This window comes from Marmota marmota, unplaced genomic scaffold, assembly GCF_001458135.2.
Source record: "Marmota marmota marmota unplaced genomic scaffold, marMar, whole genome shotgun sequence".
Taxonomy (NCBI): domain Eukaryota; kingdom Metazoa; phylum Chordata; class Mammalia; order Rodentia; family Sciuridae; genus Marmota; species Marmota marmota.
Window position 1 is genome coordinate 3,258,152 of NW_025999977.1, and position 21,199 is coordinate 3,279,350.

Here is a 21,199-nt window from a genome sequence, read left to right on the forward strand (position 1 = left end):
TTTTTTTTTTTTTTTTTTTTTTGTAACCTGGAGATTGGACAAAAGGGTGCTTTATCACTGAGCTATACCCCCTGGGTTTTTGTTGTTGTTGTTGTTGTTGTTGTTGTTATTTGTTTGTTTATATTTTTGTTTTTGAGACAGTCTTGTTAAGTTGCTGAGGGTCTCACTAAATTGCAGAGGCTAGCCTTGAACATGTGATCCTCCTTCCTCAGCCTCCTGAATCACTGGGATTACAGGTGTGTGCCATTGTGCCTGGCTTTTGTTTTCTTAAAGCTATAAGGAAACCTTACTTTTGGGAAAGTATTCCATTTTACATATATGTATGTATATGTATGACATAATTAATTTATCCAGTTTCATCTATGAAGGACATTAGGTATTTGTGAGCTCTACTGTTAACAAAAGTGCTTGTGAGTAGCTTTATATTTCCCTCATTTACACATGTGGGAATCTGTAAGATAAATTCTTATTAGTGGAATTATACTAAAGGAGTATGCAGAGGAAATATCTGCAACCTCAAATTGAGGAACATTCTATAAAATTCCTGACTCTTCAAAATATGTTAGGATTATTAAGACCAAGGAAACATAGTAACTCACAGGCCTGTGAAGACTAAGGAGATGTGATAGCTAAATGTAATGTGATATTTTGGATTGGCTCCTGGAGAGAAAAAAGTCTAAGATTGGAGTTCAGTTAATAAGGTGCCTCTACTGGTTTCTTAGTTTTGACAAATGTCCTGTGGTAATATGTAGTACATCACTATTGGTTAATGTCAGAAGAAAATGAGTTAGGGGTATCTGCAAACTCTATTCTATCTGCAGCTTTTTGAAAATCTATAATTATTATAAAGTAGACAGTTTATTCTTTTAAAAAGAAGGCATTAGAAAAATTGGTGAAATCCAAATGAAGTCTGTAGTAGAGTGAGTTGTATTGCACCAATGTTAAACCTTATTGTGACAGATGTCTCATAGTTATGTAAGATATTAATCTTAGGGGGAAACTAGGTGAAGCATATACAGGAATTCTTTGTACTATCTTTGTAGCTTTTCTACAAAATAAGTTCCAAAGTTGAACTTTTTTATTTATTTTTTTTCAGTGCTGGGGATTGAACTCAGGGTCTTAGACATGTTAGGCAAGCAGTCTGCCTTTGAACTACATCCTCAGCCCATGAAAGTCTTTTGTTGTTGTTGTTGATTGTTGTTTTTAAGAAATATGCAGGGCTGGGGCTGTAACTCAGTGATAGAGCACTTATCTGACATGTGCCAAGTCCTGGGTTCCCAAAGAACAAATATGCAGTTGTAATTTTGAAAGATACTAGCAAGTTGCCTTCTACAGGGCATAAAGCAAACAGCAAAAGCTGGGAATGGAAGTACACGACTGTAATCCCAGTGAGTCAGGAGGCTGAGGCAAGAGGATTGCAAGTTCAAAGCCAGCCTTGGCAACTTAGCCAGATCATTTCAAAATAAAAAGGTCTACAGATGTGGCTAAGTGGTTCAATCAATGTTACAAAAAAAAAAAAAAAAAAGTAAATCGTCCTTTGAAATTGGGGGGAAAACAATGCTAACTGCTAATTTAAAAATCAGATTACTTTTTTAAAAAGCATTAAAATTCAATATTTAAAACATTAAATGTTAGTCAGGTGTGGCAGTGCATGCCTGTGATCCCTGTGACTAGGGGGACTGAAGATGGATGATAGCAAGTTTGAGGCTAGCCTCAGCAATTTATTGAAACCGTGTTTCAAAATAAAAAAGTAAAAACAGTTGGGGATGTAGCTCAGTAGTAAGAGTGCCCTTGAGTTAAACCCAGTACTGTATAAATAAATATTTAGATAATGATATCCATGCCAAACTTGTTATTTGCTTTGTTTTTGTTTTTGTTGTTGGAATTTGTGTGTGTGTGTGTGTGTGTGTGTGTACCAGAGATTGAACCAGGGGCACTTTACCACTGAGCCACATCCCCAACCCTTTTTTATATTTAATTAGAGACACAGTCTTGCTGAGTTGCTTAGGGCTTCGCTAAGTTTTTGAGGCTGACTTTGAACTCAGGATCCTTCTTCCTTAGCCTCCCAAACTGTTGGGATTACAGGTGTATGTCACCATGTGGGGCTTTTAATTTGAAATACATCAAAATATGAGAGGAACTGACGGAAGGCTAACTAGACATAATAAAGCAAATATAATAAAATGTTAATTGTAAAACCCAATGGGTGGGCACATGAGGAACTCACTGTATAATTTTATATCTTTGAAATTTTTCATAATATTGAGGGGGAAAATCACAGGTAGAAACTTGGTACTCTTAGATTTTTGTGTGTTTGCAGAAACAGCATTGTCAATATTGCTGGCTGGAAAGGAAGGAATTACATAATTTCTTTATTTTCATCTATAGAGCAATTGTTTGGCTTAAATGAGATATCTTATATTGTGAAATCCAAATGAAATAATGAATGTGAAAGCAACCTAGAAAATGTAAAGCACTCTTTTTTTTAACAGTACCTGGTCAATCAGTGTTCATTAAATAAATGTTTTTCTGTTTCATAGTTTTGCTGTCTTGTAAAATCATAATAGTTGACATTTATATGTGACTTCAAATTTTCTAGTCTTATCTAAATTTAATACCAACAAATATTTCATGAAGGATCTGGTTGTTCTCCTTGGCATTAATTACGAAAGTTATACTCCAGCTCTTTTTCCGTCTTCAGTTTTACCATCTCCTCTAAAGACAGGCTCTTTTTGTTTCCTTTAGCACCTCTGTGGACTTGAAAATACAACATTGATAAGTGAGATTAGAGACTTCCACCATCAAACACCTTTTCACTGTGTGAATCTTTTGCAGAAGACAAACGCCAATTGCAGCTGTGTTTGCAGAGAATCCACAGTTAAATTATGCACTGGATGGGTGTGGTGACAAGCTTGCCTCTTTACAATGATGATGATCTAGGTTTTAGAGGTCTTAGTCCATGGATAGTTGACTCCATTCCTTGGGGCCAGAGATGAGGCAGAACATCATGGTAGAAGATTATGGTGGAGGAAAGCAGCTCAGGACATGGCAACAGGAAGCCTAGCCATAAAGCACTCTTAGGAATGTAATATATTACTTATAGGAAAGATGAGCATTTGGCCAATTCTATATCATGGCTCTAGGTGTTCTTGTCAACTGGAGGTGGAGTAAAGTTAACATTGTTTCACTTTCTTGAAGTTAGAAGTATAAAACATTTAACCATTTCCATAACAATTTGTCAACTATTTCTCAAATAATTGTGAAAGACTTAGCTTCTGTGATTTTTATTTCTTTTGTTATCTTTTGTGTGTGTGTGTGTGTGTGTGTGCTGAAGATTGAACCCAGGCTCTCACACATGCTAAGTTTGTGCTCTACTACTGAACTGTACTCCCAGCCTGTATTCTGTCTGAACCATCTCATCTTTGTGTGTTATTAATATTTTTTTTCTTGTTTTACTTGTAGACCACCAAAATCTCCACTTAGGGAAGTGGGAATCTTTGACTGTGGAACATTGGGCAGGAGCTTTGCGATTGGCTGGTCAAGAAGGAGGAGGCAGAATGTCTGCATTGTTACACCATAGAATTCAAAATTGAGAAGACTTTGTATTAAGCGGTATCATTTACTCTACAAATGATCATGCCTTTACCTGTCCTCTCTGATCATCACAAACTAACGAAACACACTTTAAGTCTTATAAATTCAGGTTACACTGTTTTTCAGATGCCCTGGAAGCTAGTACAGGTAGGACTGGACTGGGTTTTATGGGGAATGGAGAAAGGGAAAGAATCTGTCTTTCCTGTTCTCTAGTCCTTGCTTAAGTTAAACATCTATGCATTAAAGATTTGATTAAATAACTAGATGTGGTTGTGCTCACCTGTAATCACGGTGATTTGGGAGGCTGAGGCAGGAGGATCCTAAGTTCAAGGCCAGACTGGGCAGTTTAGCAAGACCCTGCCTCACAATTTACCAAAAAAAAAAATTTTAAAGGGTTGGGGTTGTATCTCAGTGGTAGAATGCCCCTAGTACCAAAAAACAAAACAAAAACCCAGATAAAACAAATTTGGTGAAATAACTTCAAATGCTGTGCAGAACAGATCGTGGAAAAATGCTTTGGTTGCTACAGTAGAATTTTTTAAATGTATAGAGAAGTAGGAAGAAAAGTTTTATCCAATTTATTTTAAGTATGTTTTTTAGTTGTAGCTGAACACAATACCTTTATTTTTTTGTGATGCTGAGGATCGAATCCAGTGTCTCACATGTGCTAGACAAGTGTTCTACCACTGAGCCACAACCCCAGCCCTAGTTTTATCCACTTTTTATTTCATTTGATGATTTAGATTTATGTTGTTTTGTGATATGATTTCAAAATATTGGATAGTTTACACACACTGTGCTAAATATTACAAGTGACTTCAGCTGTGTGTGTGTGTGTGTGTGTGTGTGTGTGTGTGACTGTGTACTCATCCTAATGGGCTTGTCTTCCTAGGGCCTGTGAAAAATGGAACCAAACTCTCTGAGGACTAAAGTCCCAGCTTTTTTGTCTGACTTGGGGAAGGCCACATTGAGGGGAATCAGAAAGTGTCCCCGCTGTGGCACATACAATGGAACCCGGGGCCTGAGCTGTAAGAACAAGACATGTGGAACCATATTTCGCTATGGTGCACGGAAGCAGCCTAGTGTTGAAGCTGTCAAAATCATCACAGGCTCTGATCTGCAGGTCTACTCTGTACGGCAAAGAGACCGGGGTCCTGATTACCGATGCTTTGTGGAGCTTGGTGTTTCAGAGACGACAATCCAGACAGTAGATGGAACTATCATCACTCAGCTGAGCTCTGGACGGTGTTACGTCCCATCCTGCCTGAAAGCTGCTACCCAAGGCGTTGTGGAAAACCAATGCCAACACATCAAACTGGCAGTGAATTGCCAGGCAGAAGCTACCCCTCTGACCCTGAAGAGTTCAGTCTTGAATGCCATGCAGGCCTCCCCAGAAACCAAACAGACCATTTGGCAGTTGGCCACAGAACCCACGGGTCCCCTGGTACAGAGGATTACTAAAAACATCTTGGTGGTGAAATGCAAGGCAAGCCAGAAGCATAGTTTGGGATATTTGCATACATCTTTTGTGCAGAAAATCAGTGCCAAAAGCTTGCCTGAGCGCCGCTTCTTCTGCTCCTGTCAGACTCTGAAATCGCACAAGTCAAGTTCTTCTAAGGAAGAGGCAGCCCAGAGATGCATTCATTTCTTTGCTTGCATCTGTGCCTTTGCCAGTGATGAGACATTGGCTCAGGAATTCTCAGACTTCCTAAATTTTGATTCCAGCGGTAGGTGGTATGATTGACGCGTAGTTCTCTGTTTTTCTAAAATAGCAATGAAAGAGTTTCACTGATAGATTTGGAGATTGTCCTGGCAACCTTCAGAAACAGTTGCTGGATAATTCAAATGAAAAGCATTCCTTCTTTTAATCCCAGTCAGCATAAAGGTTGATTGCTTGGTTGATTTGTTGGATGGATAAATTTGATGAAGAGAGTTGGGCATTTTTATTGAGGCAATAAATCTAGCAAACTTAGCTTTACTTTGTTTTACTTCACAGTTGTTTTATGTTAACAACAACAGCAAAAAAGAACAAATCCCTTTCACTCTTGTTTCCTACCTGAAGATGAGGGAAAACTAGCACCTTAATCAAAAGACCTTTAGAAGCTTCTTCATCAAGTCTCTTGTTTTCATTTACATATATATATATATTTTTTTTTTTTTTTTTTTTTTTTGGCAGTACTGATACTGGGGATCAATCCCAAGGGCCCTGTACCATGGAACTACATTACCAGCCCTTTTTTTAATTTTTATTTTTAGATAGGATCTAAGTTGCTGAGAATGACCTCCAACTTAAAATCCTGCCTCAGCCTCCCAAGTTGCTAAAATTACAGGCATGTGCCACTATGCCCAGCGGTACACTTTTAATTTCTTCATGATTTTCTTCATGATCATTAGCAGGTAGCAGCTCCCAACTTTTAGTTTTATATTACTCTGTAGAGTCTTCTATCAAGTTAATGATCTATGAATAAATGCATATGTGTTGGGGAATTTTTTCAAGGAACTTATTTTTATCATTATTTTTATGTGGTACTGTGGATTGAACCCAGGGTGCTTTACGACCAAGTTATAACCCCAGCCCTTTTTATTTATTTAATTTATTTTTAGTTGTAGATGGACATAATGCCTTTATTTTGTTTATTTATTATATGTGGTCCTGAGGATTGAACCCAGGGCCTCACATGTCCTAGGCAAGCACTCTACCACTGAGCTACAACCCCAGCCCCCTTTTTATTTTTTTAAGGCAGGGTATCACTAAGTTGCTGAGGCTGGTTTCCAACTTGTGATCCTCCTGCCTCAGCATCCCAAGGCACTGGAATTAAAGGTATGCACCATCAGGCCGGGCTCAAGGAACTTATTTTAAAGCGGCAATCATTCCATCTTTTGTGTTGGGGATTTAGATTTTTATAAATTAGTTTTTCCCTAAATGGGGGCCCATACTTACTCTTGGATAGTATTAGTAATTCAGAAATCTTTTTTATTTTTTAGGTCTAAAAGAGATTATTGTGCCCCAAATAGGTTGCCATTCAGAATCATCTGTATCAGCTTGTGAGTCTACTGCCTCCAAGCCAAAGAAGAGGAAAAAGGATGAAGTATCTGGTGAGGAACTATTTTGTTTCTTTTGGTGGTAGAGTCTCTGGGTATTGTTTTATAGGTAGTTGTGTGTAGGTGTGAGTATGGGCATGTATATGTAGTGCTGGGGATTGAGACCATGTCCCTGAACATGCTAAGGAAGTGCTCTACCACTAAGCTACATCCTCAGCCCGTCGTTTTACTGTTTTGTATCTTTCCTTGAATCTTAGAAATTATGAGAAGTCATTTTTGTTCTTATGGAGTCACGTGTGTGTGTGTGTGTGTTTGGTGCTAGGGATTGAACCCAAGGCCTTACATATGCTAGACAAACATTTTACCACTGAGCTACAGCCCCAGACCTTTTTATGATTTTTTTTATTACCCATTGATAATTCCTTTTTTAAAAAATGAACACAGTACCTTTATTCTGTTTGTTTATTTAATTTTTAAAAAAAAATTAGTTGTCAATGGACCTTTATTTTATTTATTTATATGTGGTACTGAGAATCAAACCCAGTGCCTCACATGTGGTAGGCAAGCGCTGTATCACTGAGCTATAACCCCAGCCCTATTTATTTAATTTTTATATGATGCTGAGGATCGAACCCAGTGCCTTACACATGCTAGGCAACCACTTTACTACTGAGCTAAACGCCAGCCCTCCATTGATAATTCTTTATCAAGTCAAGCTGAAAGTTGCTTCTACTGATCAAAAGTAAGATCCAACCAAATTTAAAGTCAGACTAATCTTTTTTTTTTTTTAATATTTATTTTTTAGTTTTAGGTGGACACAATATCTTTGTTTTATTTTTATGTGGCGCTGAGGATCGAACCCAGTGCCTAATGCCTGCTAGGCGAGCACTCTACTACTGAGCCACAATCCCAGCCCTAAAGTCAGACTAATCTTATTATACTTTAATATGCCTTAGGACAACATTTTGAAGTTTTCCTTCACAGAGGACTTTAAAAACTGATGGGCTGAAGGTATAGTTCAGTTGAAGAGCATGTGTTTAGCATACACAAGGCCCTGGATTCAATCTCCAGAATCAAAAACTTGTAACAATATAACAGTTATATTTCTCACTCTAATTTAGGAATACAGTTTGCTGGTATTTTCAGCAAGTGGAGATACATAACACACAAATACACATACACACATATACACATACACAATGTTCCTTGACTTATGAAGGTTACATTCTGATAAACTCATCATAAATTAAAAATATCTTAAAGGAAAATGTATCTAATATACTAATCTATCAAACATCATAGCTTAGTGACATAGTACACTGTGGAGTATCCATTGTTTCCCCTAGGGATCTTGTGACTAACTGGGATCTGTACCTTACTGCCACTCACAGAGAATTATACCACATATTGCTAACCCAGGAAAAGATGAAAATTCAAATTAGGGTTTTTACTGAACATGGATGTTTTTCATATCATAGTAAAGTCAAAAATTCCTAAGTGAAACCATCATAAATCAGGAACCATCTATGCACATATATACACATATTAATTCAAATATTTAATGTCAGTTAAGGACTCATATAAATCTGTAAAAATGTTGAAATACCCTAGTAAATAAATTTCAAGAAATCTAAACAAGGGCTTGGGATATAGCTCAGTTGGTAGAGTGCTTGCCTTGCATGCACAAGGCCCTGGGTTCAATCCCCAGCACCACACACACAAAAAAAGAAATCTAAACGGAAAGAAAATATCCACTGCATGCATGTGTAACAAATTGCAAACTCACTAGTAAATAGACTCATGCAAGCCTTTTAGAAATTCAAAAGTGAAACTAAATAACTTTTGTAACCAAATTAGCAAAGATTTTTTAAAATGATGAGACTGCGGGCAAAGGTGAAATCTGGGGTCTTAGATGGGCATGGTGGCACACACCTGTAATCCCAGCAGCTGGGGAGACTGAGGCAGGAGGAGTGGAGTTCAAAGCCAGCCTCAGCAAAAAGCAAGGTGCTAAGCAACTCAGTGAGACCTTGTTTCAAAATACAAAAAAGGGCTGGGGCTGGGGCTCAGTGGTCATATGCCCTGAAGTTCAATCCCCAATACCCTCACCTCCAAAAACAAAATTCTGGGGTCTTGGGCATGGCTAATGTGGTATAAGTTGATAAAATCATTTTTAAAAATAGCTTGCAGTATTTGTTAAGAATCTTAAAATGGTTAGGTTTCATGGTACATGCCCGTAATCCCAATGAACTCAGCAGCCTGAGGCAGAACGATCCTAAATTCAAGGCGAGCCTCAGCAGCTTAGTGAGATTCTGTCTAAAAATGAAAAATAAAAAGGCAGAGCATGGTGTGCACGGCTGTAATCCCAGAGGATCAGGAGGCTGAGGCAGGAGGATCTCGAGTTCAAAGCCAACTTCATCAAAAGCAAGGGGCTAAGCAACTCAGTGAGGACCCTGTCTCTAAATGAAATACAAAATAGGGCTGGGGATGTGAGTCAGTGGTCAAGTGCTTCTGAGTTCTATCCCTGGTGCTCACCCCCACAAAAAAATTAAATTAAAATTAAAAAGGGCTAGAGATGTAGTTCAGTGGTTACCAAAAACACATGGGTTCAATACTCAATACTGCAAAACAAAACAAAAACCAGAATTGAGGAAGTGTTTAGGTCATTCATATGCTCAGATAAAGTACAGAGTGCTCAAACTTGAATTTAAGATAAATAACAATTGTTAGTATAAATACCTCCCATGTAACATTTGGAACATATTTAAAAAAATATTTATTGCTTATTCAGAAATTCAAAAGAAAATTTTTTGCTATTCTGGCAATCCTGATGCAATTGTAGTTACTTAAAAATCACAAAACTAGCAAAACAAACTAGTGACAGAAGAAAATAGAATATAGGTCCCTGGAAAGTTAGTTATGATTATCTGAGAGGTGAAAACAGTGGGTGACTTCTTTTTTTTTTTCTTTTACTTCTATCCCCTACCCTCCAATTTCCTATAAAGAGCATAAAAAGTTTAAATTGTATGTGTAAATGGTTAAGGCTAGGAGCTGGGGATGTAGCCCAGTGGTAAGGCACTTACCTAGCATGAGGCCCTGGGTTCGATCCCCAGCACCAGAAGAAAAAAAAACAAAAAAACTGTGAAGCTAACTAATATTCTACTGTGTCATGCCACATTTTTTTAATCCATTCATCTAGGTTGGTTCCACAATTTAGCTATTGTGAATTGTGCTGCTATAAACACTGATGTGGCTGTGTATGCTGTTTTTAAGTCCTTTGGGTATAGACTGAGGAGAGGGATAGCTGGGTCAAATGGTAGTTCATTCCCAATTTTCCAAGGAATCTCCATACTGCTTTCCATATGACTGCACCAATTTGCAGTCCCACCAGCAGTGTGTGAATGTACCTTTTTCTCCATATCCTCACCAACACTTATTGTTGTTTGTATTCATAATACCTGATATTCTGACTGAAGTGAGGTGAAATCTTAGAGTAGTTTTGACTTGCATTTCTCTAATTGCTAGCGATGATGAACATTTCTTCATATATTTGTTGATTGATTATATATCATCTTCTGAGAAGTGTCTATTCAGGTCCTTGGACCATTTATTGATTGGGTTATTTCTTTTTTGGTGTTAAATTTTTGAGTTCTTTATATATCCTAGAGATTAGTGCTGTATCTGATGGCTTGTGGTAAATATTTGCTCCCATTCTGTAGGCTCTCTATTCACCTCATTGATTGTTTCTTTTGCTGAGAAGAAGCTTTTTAGTTTGAATCCATCTCATTTGATTCTTGATTTTAATTCTTGTGCCATAGGAGCCTTATTAAGGAAATTGGGGCCTAATCCCACATATGGAGATTAGGACCTACTTTTTCTTCTGTTAGATGCAGGGTCTCTGGTTTTATTCCTAGGTCCTTGATCCATTTTGAGTTGAGTTTTGTGCATGGTGAGAGATAGGAGTTTAATTTCATTTTGTTGCATATGGATTTCCAGTTTTCCCAGCACCATTTGTTAAAGAGGCTATCTTTTCTCCAATGCATGTTTTTGGCACCTTTGTCTGATATAATATAATTGTAATTTTGTGGGTTAGTCTCTGTGTCCTCTATTCTGACCATTGGTTTACCAGTCTGTTTTGGTGCCAATACCATGCTGTTTTTGTTACTATTGCTCTGTAGTATAGTTTAAGGTCTGGTATAGTGATGTCACCTGCTTCACTCTTCCTGCTAAGGATTGAGAATAAAATCATGGCATTTGCAGGTAAATGGATGGCGTTGGAGGAGATAATGCTAAGTGAAGTTAGCCAATCCCAACAAACCAAATGCCAAATGTTTTCTCTGTTATAAGGAGGCTGATTCATGGTGAGGTGGGGAGGGGAAGCATGGAAGGAATAGACAAACTCTAGATAGCACAGAGGGGTGGAAAGGGAAGGGAGGGCATGGGGTTAAAAGTGATGGTGGAATATGATGGTCATCATTATCCAAAGTACATGTATGAAGACATGAATTGGTGTGACTATACTTTGTATACAACCAGAGATATGAAAAATTGTGTTCTATATGTGTAATATAAATTGTAGTGCATTCCGCTGTCATATATAAATTAAAAAAACAAACAAACCTGTGAAGGTAGCCTAGAAATTAGCAAAGACAGATTGATTATATGTTTTAGAATCCTTAGAAATTAATATCTAGTCAATATATATTCTGCAGAAACGTTTAAATACTGTAAATGATTTGTGATTCAGGTGCACAGATGAACAATTCACTAATGCCTCCAGATGCAGTGAGCAGTAATCTAAGGAAGAGTGGCCTGAAAAAACCCGTGGTTGCTTCTTCATTAAAAAGGCAGGGTAAGTTTCCCTTCCCTAGAATAGGCTGCAGTGGTGTTAAGTCACCCTAAAGTCAGAAGCAGTATAATCAAGACATGCTGCATGTTGTCTCTCCCAAAAAGTGCTGATATTATAAATACTTTTATATGAATTTATCTGAGCTCGGGTCTTTCCTTTTCCAACAATTTCAAATCATGCTCAAAAATAAATTATAACTAAAATCATAGAGACCAAAAATAGATTAATAGATGCTGCCAGGTGTGGTGAATAGAAAGGAATCTTGGGACAGAATTGTTTTATGTATTGTCTGAAGCAGCAGTCACACAAATCTACACATGATAATATTGCATGGAACTATACACAAGTCCATGTAAAACGAGTGAAATATGAATAAGCTCACTGGATTGCCTCCATGTCGTTGTCCTGATTGTGATATTGTACTATAATTTTACGAAATATTATTGGGGAAATCTGGGTGTAGGGTATATAAACTTTAAGTTTCTTATAATTGCATATATAATTATCTCAAAAATGTTTTTGGTTTTGTTTTGTTCGGGGGGTACCAGGGATTTAATCAGTGGCACTCAACCACTGAACCACATCCCCAGCCCTATTTTGTATTTTATTAAGAGACAGGGTCTCGCTGAGGTGTATAGCATCTCGCTTTTGCTGAGGCTGGCTTTGAACTCGAGATCCTCCTGCCTCAGCCTCCCAAGCCACACAGAGGCACTCAACCACTGAGCCACATCCCCAGCCCTATTTTGTATTTTATTTAGAGACAGGGTCTCAATGAGTTGCTAAGCGCCTCGAGATTGCTGAGTCCGGCTTTGAGTTCACGATCCTCTTGTCTCAACCTTCGGAGCCGCTGGGATTACAGGTGTGTGCCACTGCACCTGACTCAAAAATGTTATTAAACAACATTTGAAAAGCCTTAAAGCTGGGCATGGAGCCAGGCACAGTGGTGCACGCCTGTAATCTCAGCCTCTCAGCAGGCTAAGACAGGAGGATCACAAGTTCAAGGCCAGACTTGGCATTTTAGCAAATCCCTAAGCAACTAAGTGAGACCCTGTTTCAAAATAAAAGAACAAAAAGGGATGGGGATATAACTCAGTAGTAGTGTGCCCCTGGATTTAATCCCCAGTACCAAAAAAAAAAAAAAAAGGTGGGCATGGTAGTGCATGAAAATATTGCATGGAACTCTATGCACACACACCCAGTTACTTGCCAGCTGCTTTGGAAGCTAAGGCAAGAGGGTCATAAATTTGAGGCCAGCCTCTGCAACTTAGTAACATACTATCTCAAAAATGAAAATGGGGGCTGGGGTTGTCCTTAGTGTAGAACACTTGCCTAACATATTTGAAGCCCTGGGTTCAATTCTCAGCACCACATACAAATAAATAAAATAGGGGCTGGGGATGTGGCTCAAGCGGTAGGCGCTCGCCTGGCATGCGTGCAGCCTGGGTTCGATCCTCAGCACCACATACAAACAAAGATGTTGTGTCCCTCGAAAACTAAAAAATAAATATTAAAATTCTCTCTCTCTCTTTAAAAAAAAAAAGTATTTTAAAAAAACAAATAAATAAAATAAAGATCCACTGACAATTAAAAAATATTAAAAAAAAACAAAAAAGGCTGGGGATCTAACTCAGTGTGGAACGCCACTGGGTTCATTCCCTGTTACCTCCCCCACATACACACACACAAAGGCCTTAGAGATTTCTAAAAACAAATAAACAAAAAACCAAATTATGTCTTTTGTTTTTACAGTGCTGAGGAATGAACCTGGGGCTTTACACATGCTACGATTGAACTACACTTCTAGCCCCTAAATTATATTTTTAAATTAAAAATTACTGACATGGGTCTGTGGGTGTAGCTCAGTGGTAGGACACTTACTTAGCATTTGTGAGGCCCTGGGTTCAAATGCCAGCACTATAAAAAAAAAAATTACTAACATGTTTTGGTAGCAGGTATTTTTTAAAATGTGTATGTGTTCCTTTTATTGCTTCTTACCTATAATGTAGTTGGTATGAGATTCAAAGTAGAAGGAAAAAATAATATATTTTATAATTATGCAGTGAAAAGTATTTGTTGAGAAAGATAAAATATAGACTGTTTCCAGAGTCAGTGAAGCTTGAAAACATATCTAAGAGCAGTGGCATGACTGTTGCTCTGAATTAATGAGACAGAATGACTTAATTTTTTTTTTTTTTTCCAGAGATTGAACCCAGGGCGTTTAACCATTGAGCCACATCCTCAGCCCCCCTGTTGTTTTTCATTTTGAGACAGGGTCTCAAGTTGCTTAGAGTCTCACTAAATTTCTAAGGGTGGCTTTAAACTTGAGATCCTTTGATCTCAGCTGCTGGGATTACAGGCATGTGGCACCACAGCCAGTAGAATGACTTAATTTTGAACATAATTTATGAATTTAAATGTATCTCTTCTCTACTCAGAATTAACTAAGCTTGAAAATTTTGTGTTTTCTTTTTTTTTTTTTTTATTGGTTGTTCAAAACATTACAAAGCTCTTGACATATCATATTTCATACATTAGATTCAAGTGGGTTATGAACTCCCATTTTTACCCCAAATACAGATTGCAGAATCACATCGGTTACACATCCACATTTTTACATAATGCCATATTAGTAACTGTTGTATTCTGCTACCTTTCCTATCCTCTACTATCCTCCCTCCCCTCCCCTCCCATCTTCTCTCTCTACCCCATCTACTGTAATTCATTTCTCTCCTAGTTTTTTTTCCCATTCCCCTAACAGCCTCTTATATGTAATTTTGTATAACAATGAGGGTCTCTTTCCATTTCCATGCAATTTCCCTTTTCTCTCCCTTTCCCTCCCACCTCATGTCTCTGTTAAATGTTAATCTTTTCCTCCTGCTCTTCCTCCCTGCTCTGTTCTTAGTTGCTCTCATTATATCAAAGAAGACATTTGGCATTTGTTTTTTAGGGATTGGCTAGCTTCACTTAGCATAATCTGCTCTAATGCCATCCATTTCCCTGCAAATTCCATGATTTTGTCATTTTTTAGTGCTGCGTAATACTCCATGGTGTATAAATCCACATTTTTTTTTTATCCATTCATCTATTGAAGGGCATCTGGGTTGGTTCCACAGTCTAGCTATTGTGAATTGTGCTGCTATGAACATCGATGTGGCAAGCTTGAAAATTTTGGAATCAACTGTTCATATAAATTATATAGAAATAATTTGGTTCAATTTTGGCAGTATTTATTGAATACTTGTTGTGATGTGGCTGGCCATATACTATGACTGACAGATTAAAATCAGGACATCAGCCTTACTCTTATACCCTGAATTTAAAATAAGACCAATACACGCTATATGGTATTATAATATTGAATATCTGTAACTGTTTTATTGAGAACTTGCACCTTCTATTTATGGTTTTGGATAGTCAGGAAGTAAACATAGACAATATCAAATAGAAGATTTTGAACAATTTTTCATCACTTCTTTCAGTGCAAAGAAAAAAGATGTTGAGTGTTGTGGCGCATTCCTATAATCCCAGCAACTCAGGAGGGAGGCAGAAGGATTACAAATTCAAGGCCAGCCCCAGGAACTCAATGAGGCTTTAATAAAATATAGAAAGGGCTGTAGTTGTGGCTCAGTGGTTAAGTACCTCAGGATTCAGTCCCTTGTACTAAAAAAGAAAAGGACAATGGCCTCCATTCAAATTATCATTGTATGTATTTACATATAATTTTAGTTTAAATGAATAGTAGTTATGGCAATGTTTGTTTATTTATTTATTTTGGTACTGGAAATTGAACCCAGGGTGCTTTACCATTGAGCTACTTCCCCAGTTCTTTTTTGCGGGGGTGGGGGGGGTGGTACCAGGGATTGAACTCAGGCACTCAACCATGGAGCCACATCCCCAGCCCTATTTTGTATTTTATTTTATTTTTTTAAATGAGAGTTTTTTCTCTTTTTTAACATTTATTTTTTTAGTTGTGGGTAGACACAATACCTTTATTTTATTAAAAATAAAATAAAGGTATTGTGTCTACCCACAACTAATAAAATAATACCTTTATTTTATTTTTACGTGGTGCTAAGTATCGAACCCAGTGCCTCACACATGCTAGGCAAGTGATCTACATCTGAGCCACAACCCAAGCCCTCTGTTTTGTATTTTATTTAGAGACAGGGTCTCACCGAGTTGCTTCGCACCTTTCTGTTGCTGAGGCTGGCTTTGAAACCTTGATCCTCCTGCCCCAGCCTCCTGAGTCGCTGGGATTATCGGCATACACCACTGCGCCTGGCCCCAGTTCTTTTTATTTTTTGAGACAGGCTCTACTAAGTTTCTTAGGGTCTTACTAAATTGCTGAGGTTGGCCTCAAACTTGCAATTCTCCTGCCTCAGTTTCCCAAGTACTGGGATTACAGGCATGTACCACCATGTCTGGCACATGTGAAGATATTTTAGAAGAAATAGAGTAGAATGGTAGATCTGTGAACGATTTGTGAATTTGGAGGTCATCCAGATTCATTCCCTCATATTAGAGAAGAGGAAGTTGAGACATGGATCCTGGGTACATGATGGAATGGGGATCCTATGTCCCACAGTCTCTAGACTCTGAACTCTGTACCCATCAAACTCACCACTTGTTACGTTATTTCCCAGTAATATTTATTTTTTAGTTTTCTATGGACACAACATCTTTATTTTATTTATATGTGGTGCTGAGAATCGAACCCAGCGCCCCACGCATGCTAGGCGAGCTCGTTACTGCTTGAGCCACATCCCCAGCCCCTTCCCAGTTGTTTACTCTAGGGCTGTAAGATTTGACCCTTTCAGGGGCTGGGGATGTGGCTCAAGCAGTAGCTCACCCGTCTGGCATGCATGCGGCCCGGGTTCAATCCTCAGCACCACATACAAAAAACAAAGATGTTGTGTCCGCCAATAACTAAAAAATAAACATTAAAAAAATTCTCTTAAAAAAAAACAGATTTGACCCTTCCATTTTATAATGAATTAGCATTTTAGAATACAAAGTTTTAGAGTTAAGTGTAAAGGTATCATAGCAACTCCTAGTTGAGTTACTAAGGCATCACTCAGTTGATTCTGTACTTAACCTTGATAGGAAACAAATAGCTTTATAATTGAGAGGGCTTAAGCAAATAGGTTAGTACTCAGCAGGAATAGAACTGATTATAGATCTCTGAAGCAGCCATTATATGAGACCATGCTATTAAAATCTACTAACTGCTGTGCATGGTGGCACATGCTTGTAATCCTAGCAGCTCAGGATGCTGAGGCTGGAGGATTTTGAGTTCAAAGCCAGCCTCAGCAAAAGCAAAACGCTTAGCAACTCAGACCCTTTCTCTAAACAAAATAGGGCTGGGGATGTGGCTCAGTGGTTGAGTGCCCCTGAGTTCAATCCCTGGTACCCCACCAAAAAAAACCTACTTTCTATGGTTAATAACCTTAAACCTACCAGTCTTTAAGAACTTTCATTTATTTTTCTCAATGATTTCTTTAAAAACAATAGGTCTATTGAATTATCACACTGTCCCCCATACATATGTATAGTTATTATGTTAATTAAGAAGCAAAACCTAGGGCTGGGGCTATAGCTCAGTGACAGAGCTCCCATCTAGCACATGTGAGGCACTGGGTTCGATCCTTAGTACCACATAAAAATAAACAAATAAAATAAAGGCATGCTGTTCATTTACAACTACCAAAAAAATTTTTTTAAACAAAAGAAAAAACAATGTCCCAGAATCTGTTTCACTTACTCCCAACTACTTTCTTTGAATTTCAGCTTCATGTACTTTTTTTCTGTACAAACTCTATATAACTTTTTCAAACTTTAGTTATTTATTCTGAAAGAAATAACATTGAGAAGAAGGTTTTTTTTCTTCTTCTTCTTCTTTTTCTAGCATGTGGCCAGCTGTTAGATGAGGCACAAGTGACCCTATCCTTCCAAGACTGGCTGGCCAGTGTGACAGAACGTATTCATCAAACCATGCACTATCAGTTTGATGGTAAGTATTGGTCATCCAATTGGGCTGTTGCATTAAGTAGAAGAAATTAATGTAATTTTGCTATAGTTCTACTCTGTTTTGATAAGAAAAATAAGTGCACTTTAATCCAGAGAGCGTTGGGCCACATGAAAGTAGAAAGTTGATAGAAAGGAATAATCATAACTAAATCATTTATTTAATCCTAATTAAAGTTTAGCACCTACAAAATGAGTTTAGACATAGAAGAGAAAACACAGCAAATAACAAGTAAAGGTAGATTCCCTTGCTCTTGTCTGTGTGTTTTATGTGTTTGCTAAAAGAAATAGCAAAGCTTTAAAATAGATTATTCTAACCCTCAAACTTAAAATCAAAGTGTGGGGAGGGGGGGCTTAGAGAAAACCTAAACATGTGAGACTGAAATAGTTATATCAAATTACATAAACATGGTACCAGAAGTGGTGGTGCACACATGTAATCCCCAGCTACTTGGGAGGATGAGGCAGGAGAATTACAAGTTTGAGGCCAACCTAGGTAATTTAGTGAGACCCCGTCTCAGTTTAGAAAATAAAAAGGTCGGGAGATGTAGATCAGTAGTTCAAACTCCAGTACTGGTGCGGGGGTGGATTATATAGACATGCTAACGAATATTGGAGAGTGCAGGCTGGATTTGGGTGTGATTTGTTGTAGCCTAATGGAACTCATTGATGTCAGAGGCAGGTACTCAGCTGTCCTTGCCCATCACCTTGAACACATCCTCAGTGGATGGTTTCCAGGCTTTGTTCAGTGCTTTTTGAGCTCATAACATAATACTTTTTATTGCTTTTAGTTCTGTGTTCTAGCTACATGGTAGGTGTGGTTTCATTTCCAAAAACCAGTCCCTGCCACTGCATACACATAGACCCCTTGACTTGCTTAACAAGTCTTCTTTTTTCCAAGCGATACATCTCAATTCATCAAACACTCCTCATAACATCTTCACAGACCTCATATCATCTTGATGTTATTTGTTGAATATATTCTAGCTAATGAACATCATTTTAAAAAATAAAGATCCTCGGGACTGGAGTTGTAGCTCAGTGGTAGATCACTTGCCTTGCATGCATGAGACACTGGGTTCAAATCTCAGCACCACATAAAAATAAATAAATAAAAAATATTGTGTCCGGGCTGGGGATGTGGCTCAAGTGGTAGTGTGCTTGCCTGGCATGTGCGCGGCGCTGGGTTTGATCCTCAGCACCACATACAAATAAAAATAAAGATGTTGTGTCCACTGAAAAACTTAAAAAAAAAAAAAAAATATTGTGTCCATCTATAACTAAAAAAAAATATTTATAAATAAATAAAGTTCCTTGAAACAGAGCAAGATGGTACATATATGTAATCCCAGCAACTTCAGAGACTAAGTCAAGAGGATCACACATTTGAGGCCATGTCTCAAAAAGAAAAGGAGCTGGGGATGTAACTCAGTGGTAGCACACCACAGGTTCCAACCCCAGTACCAATAAATGAACAAAATGAGAATTCTGGGGAGCAAGAAAAATAAATTCCAAGTTTTCCTTAAACATTTCTCCCAAGGGCTAGTGCAAGCAGAGAGAAAACATCCAAAACCATGTGGATAAACACAGAAATTTGACCTTCATAAATTTTTTTTTTTAAATAAAAAGAAATTTGACCTTCCTGGATGTACCTCTTGACTTTTTGTTGGCCCAGGTTTCTTTGAGAGATCTCAGTGCTTTTCAAATATTTTACCTGTCTTCAGAACATTCTTAGAACAACTGATGCTTACTGGATAAGCAGTGTCCTAGTTTTGCAGTCTCTCAGCAATCATTTTCCTGACCATCCAGGTAAGAGCATACTTTGCTTAGATATGAATGCAAATAGCAAAGTGACCAGGGATAGTGAGCAGGAATGAATCAAGTAGATGCAGATGATTAGGTTTTCCTCAGCTTGGCCTCAATGTTCTCAGCTCATTTCACATATCCTTTAAGGGAAAAAAATGAGCATGGTGATATTTACAAAATTGGGGATTCAAAAGTTATCCTTAATGGAAAACAAGGGTCTGCCATGTGTTTTATGATTGAAGGGCACAAGAATAGGGATGATGACTTCTTGACTCATAAAGGTCCATCTGAGCCTTATTTTTGCTTCTGTGTAAAGAAACTCCAGGAGTGTGGTTGTTACTGCTCCTTCATTTCTCTTCCTTTACCTCTCTCTGCACATCAGAAAGCCCACTGAGTTTTTTAAATGACTTCCTTCTTATTTCTGTAGGCAAACCAGAGCCACTGGTGTTCCACATTCCTCAGTCCTTTTTTGATGCGCTGCAACAGAGAATATCAATAGGAAGTGCAAAAAAACGTCTCCCCAACTCTACCACAGGTACAGAATTCTCCTTTAGGAATAGCAATGGATATTTGACCTTAGAGAATTATTGAGAAAAAATTTGTGTAGAACTTTCTAGACATGCTTGGAGCATGAAGCCTTCAATAATTTGCTCTTGGAATAGTGACCACACTCTTCAAAGGCCCTTTTCTTACTTATTCCAGTAAGAGGTTAGAAGAAAAATTAAGAAAACATAAGCTTGGTAAAAGAACAATTAAGAGCACAGCAGGACCAGGTGTGGTGGCCACACCTATAATCCCAGATACTCCAGAGGCGGAGGCAGGAGGGTTGTAAGTTTGAGGCCAGTCTCTGCAATTTAGCAAACCTTGTCTAAAAAATAAAAAGGGCTGGAGTTGTATTTTAGCTATAGAGCTCCCCTGAGTTCAATTCCCTGTACTGTAAGATAGATAAACGATTGAATGATGATAGATAGGTAAGTAGGTAAGTTTGAAATTTCTAAGTAGGAACTAATTTCTGCAAAAGCATTGCAGGCCCTAGTAGTTATTTGGACCAGCTTCTTGGAAGTAGATTATATATAAATTAAAACCTTTTGGTTTTTAAAATCTTTTTTTTTTCAACATTTGATAAAGGGGAGTAATTTATAGGCTTTGAACTTTATATATTTGGTGCTGGGAACTAAATCCAGGACCTTACACATGCTAAGAATGGACTCTACCACTGAGATACATACCTAACTCTAACACTTTATTATATTGTTCCAGTGCTTATTAACATCTCTCTTCTAGGGATCTCAAGACACTTATTAAATAGTACAGGAAATAAGGAAAGGAAATGGATGAAAAAAAATATTATTGGGCTGGGGATGTGGCTCAAGCAGTAGCGCACTCGCCTGGCATGCGTGTGGCCCGGGTTCGATCCTCAGCACCACATACAAACAAAGATGTTGTGTCTGCCAATAACTAAAAAATAAATATTAAAAAAATTCTCTCTCTCTCTCTCTCTTTAAAAAAACAAAAAATATATTATTTAGTGGCAAATGGCCAAGAGTAACTACACGAAGAAACCAGTGTTATTCAGTAAATTATTCTTTGATACAATAGTGACTTCTTGAGTTTTAACTCATTTTTTGAACATTGCAAGCTGTGAGTCACTATGTTTGGGGACATATAAATCTTTGTGTTCATAGCTTAACAATCTGACTTTTGAAGCAGTGTAGAGTCTTTCTTCCAGTTTAAACTTGAGACCTAATACAGTAATTTCAACCCATCCATTGGCTATTTTTCTAGGCTCTTTGGTGGAACTACATATAATCTGGCATGTAGGCAGTGGATTGGCAGGATTGGCAGTCATGTTAGAAATCTTAAACTCCATGTAATTGTTTGTTTGTT

At 37.9% G+C, this 21,199-nt stretch overlaps 1 protein-coding gene across 6 annotated transcripts in view; it reads left to right on the forward strand.

Annotated features, from left to right (window-relative positions):
* CUNH2orf42 (chromosome unknown C2orf42 homolog) overlaps nucleotides 1-21,199 on the forward strand; it is a 35,007-nt gene that overhangs the window by 3,406 nt on the left and 10,402 nt on the right. For 4 of the 6 annotated variants that reach the window (XM_015479556.2, XM_048804164.1, XM_048804165.1 and 1 more), the window contains exons 2-7: nucleotides 3,463-3,741; nucleotides 4,487-5,321; nucleotides 6,580-6,690; nucleotides 11,381-11,485; nucleotides 17,388-17,492; nucleotides 19,740-19,847. In XM_015479556.2, coding sequence (XP_015335042.1) covers nucleotides 4,499-5,321; nucleotides 6,580-6,690; nucleotides 11,381-11,485; nucleotides 17,388-17,492; nucleotides 19,740-19,847 — 1,252 coding nt within the window. In that variant the 5' untranslated portion in view covers nucleotides 3,463-3,741; nucleotides 4,487-4,498. The remainder of the gene's footprint in view (nucleotides 1-3,462; nucleotides 3,742-4,486; nucleotides 5,322-6,579; nucleotides 6,691-11,380; nucleotides 11,486-17,387; nucleotides 17,493-19,739; nucleotides 19,848-21,199) is intronic. The other 2 variants (XM_015479558.2, XM_048804166.1) reach the window with 2 other exon arrangements.